This window comes from Oncorhynchus tshawytscha, linkage group LG06, assembly GCF_018296145.1.
Source record: "Oncorhynchus tshawytscha isolate Ot180627B linkage group LG06, Otsh_v2.0, whole genome shotgun sequence".
NCBI lineage: Eukaryota > Metazoa > Chordata > Actinopteri > Salmoniformes > Salmonidae > Oncorhynchus > Oncorhynchus tshawytscha.
This window is the reverse complement of record NC_056434.1, coordinates 4,219,742-4,233,940: the sequence shown is the minus strand read 5'-3', so window position 1 is coordinate 4,233,940 and position 14,199 is coordinate 4,219,742. Positions and strand designations below refer to the sequence as shown.

Below are 14,199 nucleotides of genomic sequence, written 5' to 3'. Positions count from 1 at the left end.
TAAAAGCTGAAATAAATCATTCTCTCTACTATTAAAGTGGTGATCCCAATTGACCAAAAACAGTTTTTTTACTAGGATTACATTTCAGGAATTGTGAAAAACTGAGTTGAAATGTATTTGGCGAAGGTGTATGTCACCTTCTGACTTCAACTTTATATATATATATTTATGTATTTCTCTCTCCAAGGCTACCCGTCACTGCGTATTGAGAAGAACGACCTGAGAAGTGTTAGTCTGCTGGAAGCCAAAGCCAAGGTCAAAGACATCTCCATCTCAGACTGAGAGTCACTCTACGGGACGTCCTGCACACACACTGAAGGTAACACACACACACACACACTGAGAGTCACTCTACGGGACGTCCTGCACGAAGGTAACACACACACACAGAGTCCTGCTACGGGTACGCTATGCACGACCAGGTAACACACACACACACACACACTGCATGAAGGTTATATAGGCTATATACACGGACACGTCCTCAATGAAGGTAACATATATGCACACACATGTTCTGACAAAGGTAATGCTCACACCACACACACACACCTGCACGAAGGTAACGCATACACACACATCCTGCACGAAGGTAACGCTATATACACACCACACACACACACACACATGTCCTGCATGAAGGGTATATGCTATGCACACACCACACACGTCCTCAATGAAGGTAATGCTATATACACACACACATGTTCTGCACAAAGGTAATGCTATGACACACCACACACACACACACACACACAAAAGGTAATGCTATGCACACACACACAAACACACACAAAGGTAACGCTATGCACGACCACACACACACACAAAGGTAATGCTATGCACACACCACACACACACACACACACAAAGGTAATGCTATGCACACACCACACACACACACACACAAAGGTAATGCTATGCACACACACACACACACACACAAAGGTAATGCTATGCCCACACCACACACACACACACACACACACACAAAGGTAATGCTATGCACACACCACACACACACACACACACACACACACACACACAAAGCCTATGCACACACACACACACACACACACACACACAAAGGTAATGCTATGCACCACACCACACACACACAAAGGTAATGCTATGCACACACCACACACACACACACAAAGGTAATGCTATGCCCACACCACACACACACACACACACCACACACAAAGGTAATGCTATGCCCACACCACACACACACACCAGGTAATGCTATGCCCACACACATAATGCTACACACACACACACACACACACACACACAGGTAATGCTATGCACACACCACACACACACACACACAGTTGCAATGCTATACACACACCACACACACACACCACACACACACAAAGGTAATGCTATGCACACACACACACACACACACACACACACACACACAAAGGTAATGCTATACACACACACACACACACACACACACACACACACAAAGGTAATGCTATGCACACACACACACACACACACCACACACAAAGGTAATGCTATGCACACACCACACACACACACACACACAAATTAATGCATGCACACACACACACACACACACCACCACACACACAAAGGTAATGCTATGCACACACCACACACACACACACAAAGGTAATGCTATGCACACACACACACACACACAAAAAGGTAATGCTATGCACACACCACACCACACACACACACACACACACAAAGGTAATGCTATGCCCACACCACACATACACACACACACACAAAAGGTAATGCTATGCACACACCACACACACACACACAAAAAGTAATGCTATGCACACACACACAAACACCACACACACAAAGGTAATGCTATGCACACACCACACACACACACACACACAAGGTAATGCTATGCACACACCACACATACACACACACACAAAGGTAATGCTATGCACACACCACACACACATCACACACACAAAGGTAATGCTATGCACACACACACACACCACACACACACAAAGGTAATGCTATGCACACACATATACACACACACACAAAGGTAATGCTATGCCCACACCACACACACACACACACACACACACACAAAGGTATACACACACACACACCACACACCACACAAAGGTAATGCTATGCACACACCACACACACACCACACACACACAAAGTTAATGCTATGCACACACACACACACACACACACACACAAAGGTAATGCTATGCACACACACACACACACACCACACCACACAAACAAAGGTAATGCTATGCACACACACACACACACACACACACAAAAGGTAATGCTATGCACACACCACACACACACCACACACACAAAGGTAATGCTATGCACACACCACACACCACACACACACACACACAATATGCACCACCACACACCGAGGTAATGCTATGCACACACCACACACACACACACACAAAGGTAATGCTATGCACACACCACACACACACACACACAAAGGTAATGCTATGCACACACACACACACACACAACGCAAAGGTAATGCTATGCACACACCACACACACACACACAAAGGTAATGCTATGCACCACACACACACACACACACACAAAGGTAATGCTATGCACACACACACACACACACATCACACACACAAAGGTATGCTATGCACACACACACACACACACACACAAAGGTAATGCTATGCCCACACCACATATACACACAAAGGAATGCTATGCACACACCACACACACACTACCCACACACACACAGTTGATGCTATGCAACCACCTATGCACACACACACACCACACTACACACAACACACACCACACACACAAAAGGTAATGCTATGCACACACCACACACACACACATGAAGGTAACGCAATGCACACACCACACACACACACACACACACACAGTAACCTTCCGGTTACTAGTCCAATGCTCTAACCACTTGGCTATGCTGCCGCCCCTATGCTTGTAATCGTTGAGGACTGCAGAGTTTATCAGGATGAAAAAATAAATGGAATGGAGTTGAGGGAAAACCTGGTTGTCTGTTTTCCACAAGACTCTGGAAGAAGAATTCACCTTTCAGCAGAACAATAACCTAAAACACATGGCCGAATCTACACTGGAGTTGTTTACCAAGGAGACAGTGAATGTTCCTGAGGCCAAGTTACTGTTCAGCTATGGCAAGACCAGAAAAAGTTTGTCTAGCAATGATCAACAGCCAATTTGGCAGAGCTTAAAGAATTTAGAGAAGAATAATGGGCAAATGTTATACAATCCAGGTGTGGAAAGCTCTTAGGCAAAGTATTGACTCAAGGGGTACTTATGTAAATGAGATATTTCTGTATTTCATTTTCAATATATTTGCTTAAATGTCTAAAAATAATGTTAGCACTTTGTCGTTATGGGGAATTGTGTGTAGACGGATGAGGGAAAAAATCTATTTTGAATTTCTGCTGGAATAAGTCTACTTTATATGAACCACACACACACACACACACACACACACACACACACACACACGTTGAGCTGAATGGTACAACTTGTCCATTTAGATCCGTTGTTCTCTACAGGGGAATAAATGCTCTGACCCAAACCATTATTTCTGGTGTAATGGGCTGAACATGTTGTGAAACTAGAGACGGCAGAACACACTGTCCAACCACCAGCTCCCGTTTCCTACTAACACCAGCCAAGGTGTGTAGTACGTCCCAAATGACACCCTATTCCCTATGTAGTGCACTACTTTAGACCAGAGCCCTATTCCCTATATAGTGCACTACTTTAGACCAGAGCCCTATTCCCTATATAGTGCACTACTTTAGACCAGAATCCCTATTCCCTATATAGTGCACTACTTTAGACCAGAGCCCTATTCCCTATATAGTGCACTACTTTAGACCAGGGCCCTATTCCCTATATAGTGCACTACTTTAGACCAGAGCCCTATTCCCTAAATAGTGCACTACTTTAAACCAGAGGCCCTATTCCCTATATAGTGCACTACTTTAGACCAGAGCCCTATTCTCTATATAGTGCACTACTTAGACCAGAATCCCTATTCCCTATATAGTGCACTACTTTAGACCAGAGCCCCTATTCCCTATATAGTGCACTACTTTAGACCAGAAACCTATTCCCTATATAGTGCACTACTTTAGACCAGAGCCCTATGGCACCCTATTCCCTATATAGTGCACAACTTTAGACCAGAGCCCTATTCCCTATATAGCGCACTACTTTAGACCAGAACCCTATTCCCTATATAGTACACTACTTTAAACCAGAGCCCCTATTCCCTATATAGTGCACTACTTTAGACCAGGGCCCTATTCTCTATATAGTGCACTACTTTAGACCAGAGCCCTATTCCCTATATAGTGCACTACTTTAGACCAGAGTCCTTGGCGCCCTATTCCCTATATAGTGCACTACTTTAGACCAGAGCCCTATGGCACCCTATTCCCTATATAGTGCACTACTTTAGACCAGAGCCCTATTCCCTATATAGTGCACTACTTTAGACCAGAGCCCTATTCCCTATATAGTGTACTACTTTAGACTAGAGCCCCTATTCCCTACATAGTGCACTACTTTAGACCAGAGCCCTATTCCCTATATAGTGCACTACTTTAGACCAGAGCCCCTATTCCCTGTATAGTGCACTACTTTAGACCAGAGCCCTATTCCCTATATAGTGCACTACTTTAGACCAGAGCCCCTATTCCCTATATAGTGCACTACTTTAGACCAGAGCCCCTATTCCCTGTATAGTGCACTACTTTAGACCAGAGCCCTATTCCCTATATAGTGCACTACTTTAGACCAGAGCCCTATTCCCTATAGAGTGCACTACTTTAGACCAGAGCCCTATTCCCTATATAGTGCACTACTTTAGACCAGAGCCCCTATTCCTATATAGTGCACTACTTTAGACCAGAGCCCTATTCCCTATATAGGAAGGGCATATGATCAAATGTTATAAGTCACAAGCTCCGTACAGTGAAATGCTTCCTCAACCAACAACTTAACAGCTTTAAGAAGTTATGAAGGAAAACGTGTTAAGTATTTTAACACCCTGTATATAGTGGCAAGGTGTTACGGTACAGAGTCAATGTGGAGGCTATATACAGGGTATTACGGTACAGAGTCAATGTGGAGGCTATATACAGGGTATTACGGTACAGAGTCAATGTGGAGGCTATATACAGGGTATTACGGTACAGAGTCAATGTGGAGGCTATACAGGGTATTACGGTACAGAGTCAATGTGGAGGCTATACAGGGTATTACGGTACAGAGTCAATGTGGAGGCTATATACAGGGTATTACGGTACAGAGTCAACGTGGAGGCTATATACAGGGTATTACGGCACAGAGTCAATGTGGAGGCTATATACAGGGTATTACGGTACCGAGTCAATGTGGAGGCTATATACAGGGTATTACGGTACAGAGTCAACGTGGAGGCTATATACAGGGTATTACGGTACAGAGCAGCCGTGGAGGCTCTATACAGGGTATTACGGTACAGAGTCAATGTGGAGGCTATATACAGGGGTACCGGTACAGCGTCAATGTGGAGGCTATATACAGGGGTGTTACGGTTACAGAGTCAATGTGCGGGGGCACCGGTTAGTCGAGGTAATTGAGGTAATATGTACATGTAGGTACAGTTATTAAAGTGACTATGTATAGATAAAAACAGAGAGTAGCAGCAGCGTAAAAGAGGAGTCTGATTCATGCCTGATGAATACATGTTATTGTTTTTACCTTGTTGTGAAACAACTGAAAGTTGAACACACACATTGTTGTAAACAAACTTCCATTTCCTAATAAACACCATTCATTACAAAGGTCTGTATGTGGATGTCCTGGCGAAGACCTTTTTTGGTCTGAACTTTGTCACACAAACATTGTTTTATAGTGCAGAGACGCTTAATGCAGCCCTTCACTGTGTTACTCACTTCTCGGCAAGCAGTGGTCTCTCTTCTGATGACATCACAGAGAAGAGAATACTGTGTATCTGTTGTGTAACCACAGAGAAGAGAATACTGTGTATCTGTTGTGTAACCACAGAGAAGAGAATACTGTGTATCTGTTGCGTATACACAGAGAAGAGAATACTGTGTATCCACAGAGAAGAGAATACTGTGTATCTGTTGTGTATTCACAGAGAAGAGAATACTGTGTATCCACAGAGAAGAGAATACTGTGTTTCTGTTGTGTATCCACAGAGAAGAGAATACTGTGTTTCTGTTGTGTATCCGCAGAGAATACTGTGTTTCTGTTGTGTATCCACAGAGAAGAGAATACTGTGTATCCACAGAGAAGAGAATACTGTGTATCTGTTGTGTATCCACAGAGAAGAGAATACTGTGTATCTGTTGTGTATCCGCAGAGAATACTGTGTTTCTGTTGTGTATCCACAGAGAAGAGAATACTGTGTTTCTGTTGTGTATCCACAGAATACTGATCCGCAGAGAATACTGTGTTTCTGTCCACAGAGAAGAGAATACTGTGTTTCTGTTGTATCCACAGAGAAGAGAATACTGTGTATCTGTTGTGTATCCACAGAGAAGAGAATACTGTGTTTCTGTTGTGTATCCACAGAGAAGAGAATACTGTGTTTCTGTTGTGTATCCGCAGAGAATACTGTGTTTCTGTTGTGTATCCACAGAGAAGAGAATACTGTGTATCTACAGAGAAGAGAATACTGTGTATCTGTTGTGTATCCACAGAGAAGAGAATACTGTGTATCTGTTGTGTATCCACAGAGAAGAGAATACTGTGTTTCTGTTGTGTATCCGCAGAGAATACTGTGTTTCTGTTGTGTATCCACAGAGAAGAGAATACTGTGTATCTGTTGTGTATTCACAGAGAAGAGAATACTGTGTATCCACAGAGAAGAGAATACTGTGTTTCTGTTGTGTATCCACAGAGAAGAGAATACTGTGTATCTGTTGTGTATCCACAGAGAAGAGAATACTGTGTATCCTGTGTATCACTCTGACAGAGCTCCAGAATTCCTCCGTGGTGATGGGAGAACCTTCCAGAAGGACAAACATCTCTGCAGCACTCAACCTGACCAGGCCTTTATGGTAGAGTGGCCAGACGGAAGCCACTCCTCAGTAAAAGGCACATAAATGACTCGACCATGAGAAACAAGATTCTCTGGTCTGATGAAACAAAATGAAAATAGCCCAGAAATGTTTCATACGAACAAATGCTTATTTCTCTCAAATTGAGCACACATTTGTTTCATCCCTCTTGGTGAGCATTTTGTCTTTGCCACGATCATCCATCCACATGACAGTTGTGACATATCAATAAGCTGATTTAAACAGCATGATCATTAAACAGGTGCACCTTGTGCTGGGGACAATATATGGCTCCTCTAAAATGGACCGCTTTTGTCACACAACACAGTACAGCCTATGTCTCAACTTTGAGGGTGTGTCCTGATTGCAGGAATGTCCACCAGAGCTGTTGCCAAATAATTGAATCGTGGACGTACTGTACTACTTATTCTCATTTTAGAGAATTTGACAGTACTTCCAACCGGTCTCACAACCGCAGACCACGTGTAACCACGCCAGTCCAGGACCTCCACATTAGGCTTCTTGACCTGTGGGTGAAAAACGAATTCTAATTGGCTGGGCCTGGCTCCCCAGTGAGTGGGACTATGCCCTCCCATGGCTGCACCCCTGCCCTCATTGGCCCTCCCATGGCTCCCATGGCTGCACCCCTGCCCTCATTGGCCCTCCCATGGCTGCACCCCTGCCCAGTCATGTGAAATCCATAGATGAATAAATGTATTTAAATTGACAGATTTCCTTATGTACTGTAACTCTGTAAAATCTTTGAAATTGTTACATGTTGCCTTTTTAATATTTTTATTCTGTATATTTCAGCACTGTTTCACGCTGATTTGAGATAACCGATAACCGTGCTGCTTCGAGATAACCGTGCTGCTTTGAGATAACCGTGCTGCTTTGGGATAACCGTGCCGCTTTGGGATAACCGCGCTGCTTCGAGATAACCGATAACCATGCTGCTTTGAGATAACCGTGCTGCTTTGGGATAACCGTGCTGCTTTGAGATAACCGATAACCGTGCTGCTTTGAGATAACTGTGGGAACTCGGCTTGATAAATCAATCTATGCCAGATTATTATTATTATTTTTCTCTCCACTAAATCTCCCATTTGGATATTGATTAGGCTACAAATTAGGCTGTAGAAATGTTAGCTACATTGAGGTGAGTGCTGCTCGTGATCATCTTGTCTATCATTATCAGTGATCAGAACATTTTGTCATCAATACAAGTTGATTATTTTTGCTAAGTACCCTACTCCTGACAAAAAGACATGTAACTCGTCTTAATCAATCAATGTGATTTTTGTTTCCCTGAATCTCCGTCTGTATATTTGGTTAATTCTCTGCCTGGACAAATAAGAGGTGGTATAGCTCATCTATTCGTTTGCTCATCTATCACCGATCAGAAACATTTAGCGTGCTGTAATGTAGCCTAAATCAAGTCTAGGCCTATTTATTTTTGCTCGATCGTGTAAAAGGCAACACCTAAAGTCTGTGGAGGTTGTGAAATATGAACACGAAACTCACCTGTTTTTAAAAATATAGATTGCTGTTATTTTCTATCAATATCATGATGAAGATACCTTCAATGTAAGACCCTACGCCTGTTCCCTAACAAAGGGGAGTGAGGGTAGGAAAGGGATTGAAACGTGGATCAGAAAAGCATGAGCTTGGGCTCTGTTTTCTAAAGTAGCTTTATATGACAGCGATTCCACGTGTCGCCTTGACACAAGTTGTTTGGGGGGGAATTATTTTGTATTTTGTTCTGTTTCATTTAATTTATATTCTTAGCTTACTATAAAAAATGTGTTGATTTTGATCAGGGTAGCCTAAGTGTGTTTAATGAATAAAATAACTATTGCTTTAATGCGCACGGCTCAGCCGTTTAGCATATAGGCTGCAAATATGCCAGTCTATTCTTTTGATAATACATTTATTAGTCTTCTGTTTCTTAGGACCTGCCTAAAACAAATTAATAATTTCTTTGTGATGGTGTTCATTCAATGGATTTATAAAAATAGACCCACCCACATCGGCTCATGTCTACTTCCACTCCTAAAATTTCAGACATGTGCACGAGAGATATAAAAAGCTTTTCACAGCAAGAATGTGGTAAAAATGGGACTTTATATATTGGGCTTTTTTTTGAGCCAACATACCATAACATTTCTGTATAGGGTATTAGTTTAGGACATTATAGAGGACCTAGTGCAGAGCCCTGGGGGACACCAGTAGTGAGAACAGGAGAGGGCCTAGTACAGGGCCCTGGGGATACCAGTACTGAGACATTAAAGAGGACCTAGTACCAAGCCCTGGGGGACACCAGTAGTGAGAACAGGAGAGGGCCTATTACAGGGCCCTGGGGGGCACCAGTAGTGAGAACAGGAGAGGGCCTATTACAGGGCCCTGGGGGACACCAGTAGTGAGAACAAGAGAGTGCCTATTACAGGGCCCTGGGGGAAACCAGTAGTGAGACATTTATAGAGGCACTTTTCCTCGAATAAAAGATGTGCTGTTCTTTCACAGGAACGTTTGGCCGCATTTTCCATGGTGTTCTGTTGGACGAGAAGGACCCGGCCAAGGAGAAGCAGTGCTTTGTGAAGACTGTAAAAGGTACGCAGTCATTCATTCCCTCATCACTGTCTGCAACCCATTCATTCCCCTGTCTATGTCTGACTTACCTCTATACTAGCTGATGGTTTGCATTTCCCACCAAACACATATCGCCTTATCTCATTCTTTCCTCAGCATGTGAGTGGTCTGCATTGTATCTGCTGGTGATGCTGAGAAAACAGCTCTTAGTTGGGCTATTCTCTTATACCTATTAAATTAGACCACAAGGTTAACCCAAGGCTATGAGTCAGGGTTAGATGGGGTAAGGCAAGCTCTCACCTCTGACCACTTGACTCCTCTCAAAAACTCAACAAAGGGCAAGGGGTTGCGTGATTCAAGGTGCCAGAAAATGTTATCAATGCACAAGTGTATGTTTTGCGGTGCGCCACTGCCCCATACAGTGAGCACTTGGCAGGTTGAAGAACAGGTAACCAGTTAAAACCACAGTCCACACAGTCTCTCTTTCCCACAGACGTTCTCAGGTTCACGTGTCCCTCCCAGCTGACCTTTGCCCTCCAGCTCCTCAAGCAATTCCATGTTTATCCAGGGTGGGTACCAGACCATGAACAATGTGCCCACCCCCATGCCAACCATACCCGGGTCCTGATTTGTCCTCCTCCTCTTCCTCCCAGCAGACCCCGAGGGCAGGAAGCATGCCTGCTTCCAAAGAGGGCCACTCCCTCTCTCCCAGATTTAGCACGACCCTCTGCAGATATGGGTTCGAAAAGTATTCAAAATCATTTCAAATACTTTTATCTGGGCTTTATTGAACTTAGCCGGCACAATGGAACCAATAGAATGAGGGTTCAAACCCCGCCCCTCTGACACTTCAGGCAGACTAGAGCCAATTGGGAAATGTATTGAAAGATTGTAAATACTGATAGAACCCAGGTCTTGGGCTTCTGTGCAGGTTGGCAAGGGTCAATCGAGCGTCTCACTGTTTCCAACTAAAGATGATATAAACGCTCACAGGAAAGCACTGACTGGTGCTGTTCTAGGAGAATATAGAATGGTGTTGTCAAGAGGGCTGTTGGACCGTGACATGACCTTTTAAAAAATACAAAATAAATGATATTGTGTTTGATTTGGTCAGGAGGAATGTTCATGGCTCAGCTTGGCCAAGAAGGTTTAGACGGCTCTTACACCAGTTATCTACGGACTGTTTTTTCTGGGGTTTGTTTTCCAAAACTTAAGTTTTTAAGTTCTTTAAAAACTGCAACGTATCCCCAGATTTATGCTCTGTGGAATTTCTACGACTAAACTTGAGTCTCTCGTCTTCTCCTTTTTTGTCCTTCCTTCTCTCTTTCACTCTCTTCTCTCGTTCATTAGACCATGCATCTGAGGTGCAGGTGACCATGATGCTTACGGAGAGTTGTAAACTACGAGGACTTCATCACAGGTAATCAATCAGATCAAATCATCACAACAGGATCAGATGGATACCTGCTCTTTCTGTACCATAGACCAGTGATTCCTAAACTTTTTATAGTCCCGTACCCCTTTAAACATTCAACCTCTAGCTGTACCCCCTCTAGCACCAGGGTCAGCTGTACCCCCTCTAGCACCAGAGTCAGCGCACTCTCAAATATTGTTTTTTTGCCATCATTGTAAGCCTGCCACACACACACTATACGATACATTTATTAAACATAAGAATGAGTGAGTTTTTGTCACAATCCGGCTCGTGGGAAGTGACCAAGCTCTTATAGGACCAGGGCACAAATTTTGCTCTTTATTTAACCATCTTACATATAAAACCTTGTTTGTTCATCAAAAATTGCGAATAACTCACAAGTTAATGAGAAGGGTGTGCTTGAAAGGATGCACATAACTCTGCAATGTTGTATTGGAGAGAGTCTCAGTCTTAAATCATTTTCATGCTTGTGAGGGCCGAGAATCCACTCACACATAGGTACGTGGTTGCAAAGGGCATCAGTGTCTTAACAGCGCGATTTGCCAAGGCAGGATACTCTGAGCGCAGCCCCATCCAGAAATCTGGCTAAGAGATTTTAAATAAACATTTCACAGAACCGCTTGTAGCGATTTCGATGATTCTCTCTTGTTCAGATATCGGTAGGTGGACTGGAGGCAGGGCATGAAAGGGATGACGAATCCAGTTGTTTGTGTCGTCTGTTTGCTCACCCAACTCACTCAGGTGCTTCACAATATCACATTTGACATTGTCCGTAAGTTTGAGTTCATTTGCACACACAAAAAAATCATACAATGATGGAAAGACCTGTGTGTTGTCAAATCAAATCAAATCAAATGTATTTATATAGCCCTTCGTACATCAGCTGATATCTCAAAGTGCTGTACAGAAACCCAGACCTAAAACCCCAAACAGCACGCAATGCAGGTGTAGAAGCACGGTGGCTAGGAAAACTCCCTAGAAAGGCCAAAACCTAGGAAGAAACCTAGAGAGGAACCAGGCTATGTGGGGTGGCCAGTCCTCTTCTGGCTGTGCCGGGTGGAGATTATAACAGAACATGGCCAAGATGTTCAAATGTTCATAAATGACCAGTATGGTCGAATAATAATAAGGCAGAACAGTTGAAACTGGAGCAGCAGCACGGTCAGGTGGACTGGGGACAGCAAGGAGTCATCATGTCAGGTAGTCCTGGGGCATGGTCCTAGGGCTCAGGTCCTCCGAGAGAGAGAAAGAAAGAGAGAATTAGAGAGAGCATATGTGGGGTGGCCAGTCCTCTTGTTAATGCAGACAGTGAAGAGCTCCAACTTCTTAATCATAGCCTCAATTTTGTCCCGCACATTGAATATAGCCCCTAGCTTCCTTGTTTGTTTATTTTGACATGTCATGCAGTCCATACCTTACAGGAAGTCAGTATGTTATGCAATGATTCCACTGTCTTTCAGCTGTCTGCTCAGCAATGACTGTCATCATCCCACACATTCATTCTAATGCTATGGTCATAACAACCAACTTTCCCCTGTACTGGAAACGACCATAGACCCTGGGTTCCTACTAGATTTCTCCACACTGAAGATGACATTATTATAAAACAGATTGTTTGGATCCTGGATACTGATTGGTTGAATTTAACAGAATTTATTTGGGTAAAAAAAAAAAATAAAAAAAAAAAAGGTTATTTGTTTTAATACATTTTTGGATTATAATTTTTTATTATTAAAACACTTGTTTCCAACGTGGTCTTCAAACAGCATTCTAGCCATGACGATACAGTTTACCGCGGCTGAAAGGTAGACAACAATGCAGCAGCACACAAGAAATAGAATGAAAACCAAAGGGCTTGGAACCTCTAATCCTGGCAATTTGACTGGTAAAACCCAAAGCTCATTGGCTGCCTGGTATTGTGATGCAATAATGTCCACGGTAATGTAGAATGTTAGTTTAAATGATGTTAACTAATTGTATTGTTTCTCATGTCTGTTGTAGTGTTTCACGATATACCGGAAACACTGCAATATCACAAAATGTCACGATACTTATGAACGTTTTAGTATACCGTAGTACAGTTTATATGATAGTATCGACTTTTTAGCCCTACCCATCTAAAGAACCTGCTATAATGATTATAAAGTCAGTTTGGTTGATGCGTCCAGTTGAATTTAAGCAACTGCCACTAGTCTCTTGTATGAGCAGATCCAATCATATCCACTTCACAATCATGCACATATCAGGTGTGGCAGCTGTAATCAGGTATCTGCATCCCCTACCACCCCCCACTCACCTGCTTCTCTGTGCGTCCCCTACCACCCCCACTCACCTGCTTCTCTCTGCGTCCCCTACCACCCCCCACTCACCTGCTTCTCTCTGCGTCCCCTACCACCCCCCCACTCACCTGCTTCTCTCTGCGTCCCCTACCAGCCCCCACTCACCTGCTTCTCTCTGTGTCCCCCACTCACCTGCTTCTCTCTGCGTCCCCTACCAGCCCCCACTCACCTGCTTCTCTCTGCGTCCCCTACCACCCCCCACTCACCTGCTTCTCTCTGCGTCCCCTACCAGCCCCCACTCACCTGCTTCTCTCTGTGTCCCCCCCACTCACCTGCTTCTCTCTGCGTCCCCTACCAGCCCCCACTCACCTGCTTCTCTCTGTGTCCCCCCACTCACCTGCTTCTCTCTGTGTCCCCTACCAGCCCCCACTCACTTGCTTCTCTCTGTGTCCCCTCACCTGCTTCTCTCTGCGTCCCCTACCACTCACCTGCTTCTCTCTGTGTCCCCTCACCTGCTTCTCTCTGCGTCCCCCTACCACTCACCTGCTTCTCTCTGCATCCCCTACCACTCACCTGCTTCTCTCTGTGTCCCCTACCAGCCCACCACTCACTTGCTTCTCTCTGCGTCCCCTACCACCCCCACTCACCTGCTTCTCTCTGCGTCGCCTACCAGCCCCCACTCACCTGCTTCTCTCTGCGTCCCCTACCAGCCCCCACTCACCTGCTTCTCTCTGTGTCCCCCCACTCACCTGCTTCTCTCTGCGTCCCCTACCAG

General features: G+C 44.2%; 1 protein-coding gene across 1 annotated transcript in view; it reads left to right on the top strand.

Moving 5' to 3' along the window:
- Window positions 1-336: 336 nt before the first annotated feature.
- The window catches only part of LOC112251955 (tyrosine-protein kinase RYK), a gene marked incomplete at its 5' end in the record, with an annotated part of 60,763 nt that continues 46,900 nt past the window's right edge, over window positions 337-14,199 (top strand). Inside the window, 3 exons of the mRNA XM_042323678.1 lie at window positions 337-373; window positions 9,645-9,731; window positions 11,061-11,130. Of these exons, the coding sequence (XP_042179612.1) occupies window positions 337-373; window positions 9,645-9,731; window positions 11,061-11,130 (194 nt within the window). The remainder of the gene's footprint in view (window positions 374-9,644; window positions 9,732-11,060; window positions 11,131-14,199) is intronic.